The 4,466-nt window shown below is 38.2% G+C and overlaps 1 protein-coding gene across 1 annotated transcript in view; it reads left to right on the top strand.

Moving 5' to 3' along the window:
- Positions 1–4,466, top strand: part of ap3b2 (adaptor related protein complex 3 subunit beta 2) — a 30,559-nt gene that overhangs the window by 6,623 nt on the left and 19,470 nt on the right. Inside the window, exons 2-3 of the mRNA XM_020621091.1 lie at positions 3,581–3,656; positions 4,097–4,173. Coding sequence (XP_020476747.1) covers positions 3,581–3,656; positions 4,097–4,173 — 153 coding nt within the window. The remainder of the gene's footprint in view (positions 1–3,580; positions 3,657–4,096; positions 4,174–4,466) is intronic.

Below are 4,466 nucleotides of genomic sequence, written 5' to 3'. Positions count from 1 at the left end.
TCAAACCCCTCCACCACAATAAGGTGGCGGTTCAAGGAGGGGTCTGGTGAATCCTTGACTTTTTATTCTACCACCACCATGAGGCTGATTGTTTTGGTTTTGTATGAAATGTCTCGAGAACTATTATGTGGATTGCCATGGCATCAATGTCTCCTCAGGATGATCATATAATTTTTATTTAGCAGCATATTCAACTGAATATTTAAATGTGGCCAATACTACGATTTATGATGAAACTAGCTGCTAATGATGACTAAATCCAACCTTCAACAAAAAATTATAACTCTATTGTATGTATATTATCTACATTTGCAACTAAATAACAAATTTGGCATCTAAATCCAAGATATATCTCCAGTAACTACTTTTATGTTAATATTTTTGTCTTGCAGAAATTGAAGAGATCAGATTTCAAAGTTGAAATTAAAGGCAGTGGACAGAGGAGGTTACCGGCTGTAACAAAGAGAATAGTTGATAGAAATGTTCACGTTTCTGGAGTCACGACCCATCATCATGGTTTCACATGGTGAAATGAACCTTCATTTTCTGCTCAAAATCAGTATCATCCTCATGTCTGGATTGTCAGAGCTTTTATTTAAGCAAGATATCTGTGTGTTTTCTGCAAGTTGAATTTGTTTAGGACACAGTCACATATACTTGTAACCAAGAAACCATTGTCAGTTCACTGCTTGAGTCCAAAAATAATCCCTCACACACTTCATTTTATACTGTAGATGCTGTCAGATTTAATTTGGCACGCTTTGATGAATTTGGGTTTTGAAGTGCATGACTGAGTGAACTATGTTATTCACGCAATGCAGTTATTAACACTTTGACGCTTGGAGACAAAAGCAGAAATCATTCATAACACACAGAAACACACTCACAGACACTCACACACATATTACATTCGAAACCTAGTCGTGACAGATCAAGTGTGTTCTGCAGTGGCCACCTCCACACTCCTCCACATGGCTGCCACACAACCAAAACAGATGACATACTCTATATCATATACTCAACAGCTTCTCATTCATTCAGAGGAATGATGTCAGATTTGTGACTGCAGGTAAATGAACTTGTTTTAAAAGTAACTGGTGTCTGTGTGCTTTAAGTATACCTACGTGGTGTTCACTGCATGTAGAAGTAAAGAGCACTTCAAAGCATATTTTTAAAAAAGTTTAAACAGACTTTCACTGTTCAAACCAGCCACTTGCTCCCTGCCAATTTGTCCAGTTCTTTGTGTTTGGTGTGGATTTGTGTCTCATGCCTCCTGTCTGTTACTGGCTCTATTTTTGATCATGATTATGATCCTGTTCCTGTTTGCCTCACCTATGCCTACTGGCCTACCAGGTTATTAAGATTCATCATGAAACAAGGGATCCAGAGAAAAGGAAGAATTTTGCAGCCCAACTGTAAATGTGTTTTAAATCCAGTTTCTTCTTCTCTGGTTTATGACTGACTATTCAATTAGTGAAACAACTCAAATACTGAAATTATTGTACAATTTTCTTCTGCTTTCTTCTAATTACCAGATAGATAACAGGATAAAGTTAGAATTATGGCTTTCTGGTTATATGCCTCTTTCAACAAGTAAAATTCATAGAAAGGTCATAGTCACCTTGACCTTTCACCTGCAATCACCAAATCTAATCAGTTCATTCTTGAATCCAAGTGGACACTTGTGCCAGATTTGAAGGAATCTCCACAAAGGGTTCCTGAGAATGAGAATGGGCTGGACAGATGACAACCTGAAAACATAATGCCTCCAGCTGCATTTATTGCCCCCACAGAGGCCTAGAAGAAACAAACATATTTGACAGAGATAAATACTGAAAGAGTTTTTAAAACTGTAGCCTATAGGACAGCACCTAGTGTCTAAATTGCCCATGCAGGACCTGTTACAGTATATAGCAGTGTGACAGGAATCAGAGCCATAGTCCTCTGTTCATACGAACCTGTAGTCACAGGAGTACATCACACTTCGCTGCCTCCCCATTTCAGCTTCAATCCCTCATGGAAACACTGTCAGATCTAACAATACTGTAGGAAGGCAGGAAATCACTTAACTTCATTTTAATGCATCCTTTGTTGCCTTGGAAACTAGTTGGGGAAAATGTGCAGATCTGCAGCTGTTTAATCGCCACACCCTTCATACCCACAGCGCAAAGTGATAATAAGCCTGATCGAAAACTCTTTCTACTGGTGGATTTGTCCTGTTTGGAAAAATGCTGTTTATGAATATACTGTAGAGACCTCAGATGGAAACTGCAGCATTTGTGATTTTTAAAATCTAGTTTATGTTTCACCTGCCTGCTCCTGTTTTGATTTGGTTGTTTTGCTGTTTTTGTAGTGAGTAATTTAACACCTGGTTGAGAGGCTGTATTATCCACTTGGCTAGCGCTGTCATACATACAGTGGTGTTGATCTGTGCATCGTGTTTCTATACAAACAGAACAAAACAAACTAGACAGCACTCAGAGAGTGCAAACCTCCGCCAAGGCAGATCAGTTTCCCCAAAATGCCATTACACCTAAAAGCAATTTTCCCATTATAGCTTGACCCTCATAATATTCATTAACTGTGAAAACCTGCCCCTAGTATTTGGAATCACACTAATATCGTTAGTAGTTTAAAAGTAATTTAAGAAAATCATATTTCACTCATGGCAGTTTTCTTCTAGAGCAGCAACTGTTGAAGATACATCAAGTGAGTTCACTGAGGACCCTGTTTATTCCAAAATGTAAATATCTAAAATGTATTACCTGCTCTTTTTAGCTGTGTTACCAGTTACCAGACATTAGGTTTACATGAAATGGAAAAGGGTGAAGGGAGTCTTCTGTTAGATAACAGAGAGCAGAAAAGGCAATGTCTATCTAGTGTGTCTGGAAATGCCACTGATCAGTACTTCATCATTCAGTTAGACTAGAGCTGCAGCAGCGACTGTCTGCACTGATCTGCTTCCTCTGTCTAACCACTCATTGCAGGTTTGGCAGAATCTGTCAGTGCTGTTTATGTGTGTTTGTGTTGCAGCAGAGTGGAGACGTCACTCAGGCGAGGATTCAGCTTTTAATGTGTGATCTGACTTGTCTGTTGCAGCCGCTTCTGACAGAGGTGACAGCCAAACATGGCCAGAGAGTTAAATGTAGCCTATATGCAGAAAGGCAGCTGTTATCCTTAGACAACTAAAGCAGACACTGTAGGTGATGTTTTTATGTAGATTATGTAGAAATGCAGGTTCAAGGTTTGTGATACCACAACAATACTTATATGACATTTTCTAAATGAATCCCCTCTTTGCCACACTATCAGTGACTCTAGGTGTCCTACAGATATTCATGGTGCCCAAAGGTTTAATCCTAGTGACTTTGGTTCTCGTTTGGTTGTTTAGGAATTATGCAGTCACCCTGCATTTATGAGCTTTCCTGGTCACACTTGCAGGCTTTGATACATTTTGAGCATTGAATTGAAACTGGAAAACAGGCTTCTATTTCCTGTTTGAGGCCTCTGTAATCAGTTTTTTGTGCCTGTCCTGCAGATGACTAAGCTGTGAGCTAATTTGGAGTTTTTCTTCCCTTAGACATGACGACTTGAAGGAGATGCTGGACAGCAACAAAGACTCCCTGAAGCTGGAGGCAATGAAACGGATTGTGGCTGTGAGTATAAATAATGTTTACTCTGGGACTTCACAGATCAGTGAAGGAAAACTGTGTGGAAGGTTTCTGAGTAAAACTTTTCAATTCAAACCACTGCATTAATTTAGCCTAAAAGCTTCTTCACTGTACCAAAATCAACTTCATTAATTTGATGCATAATTTGTAATCAATGATTCAGGTCATAATGCAACTAATACTGGACTTCAGTTAAAATCCTGAAGCTGTAAGACTGAGTCAGTTTTGGATGTATACCATAATTAGCTGTTAAATATTCATAACATATCCCTTCATTTGTTAATTCTGCAGGTCAAAGAAGACAAAAGCATGAAAAGGGACTAAAATAAAATTAAAAGTTGCACCTTATCATTCAGATGATTGCAGCTCTTGAAAAATGTCACCTTGTGTGATCCTTAGTTTTCTGGCATGTGCTTTGTCCACAGATGATCGCCCGAGGGAAAAATGCATCTGATCTCTTTCCCGCTGTGGTCAAAAACGTGGCCTGTAAAAACATAGAGGTTTGTAATGAATATAGTTTTATATTGCTTCATGTTTAATTTGTTATTTTTCTATGGTTAAAAAGATGCTTTTTATTTTATCTTTTACATTTTATTATTTATTTTGTGTCCTTGTATTTTATGCATTGTCTTGTCACATTTTTAAGAGCCCTATGGAGTTTAGTTTTATCTCACCTGAACAAAATTGCCATTTCCATTCCTCTTCTTGAGGTTTTCACTTTGCTTTATCTCTTCACTTCAGTGAAAATAATTGAACCAATTTATATTATTGGATCAAATCTGTCTTCTCTTTCCC

Source organism: Monopterus albus, unplaced genomic scaffold (genome assembly GCF_001952655.1).
Source record: "Monopterus albus unplaced genomic scaffold, M_albus_1.0 scaffold7.1, whole genome shotgun sequence".
Lineage (NCBI taxonomy): Eukaryota > Metazoa > Chordata > Actinopteri > Synbranchiformes > Synbranchidae > Monopterus > Monopterus albus.
This window is presented reverse-complemented; position numbering and strand designations above follow the sequence as displayed.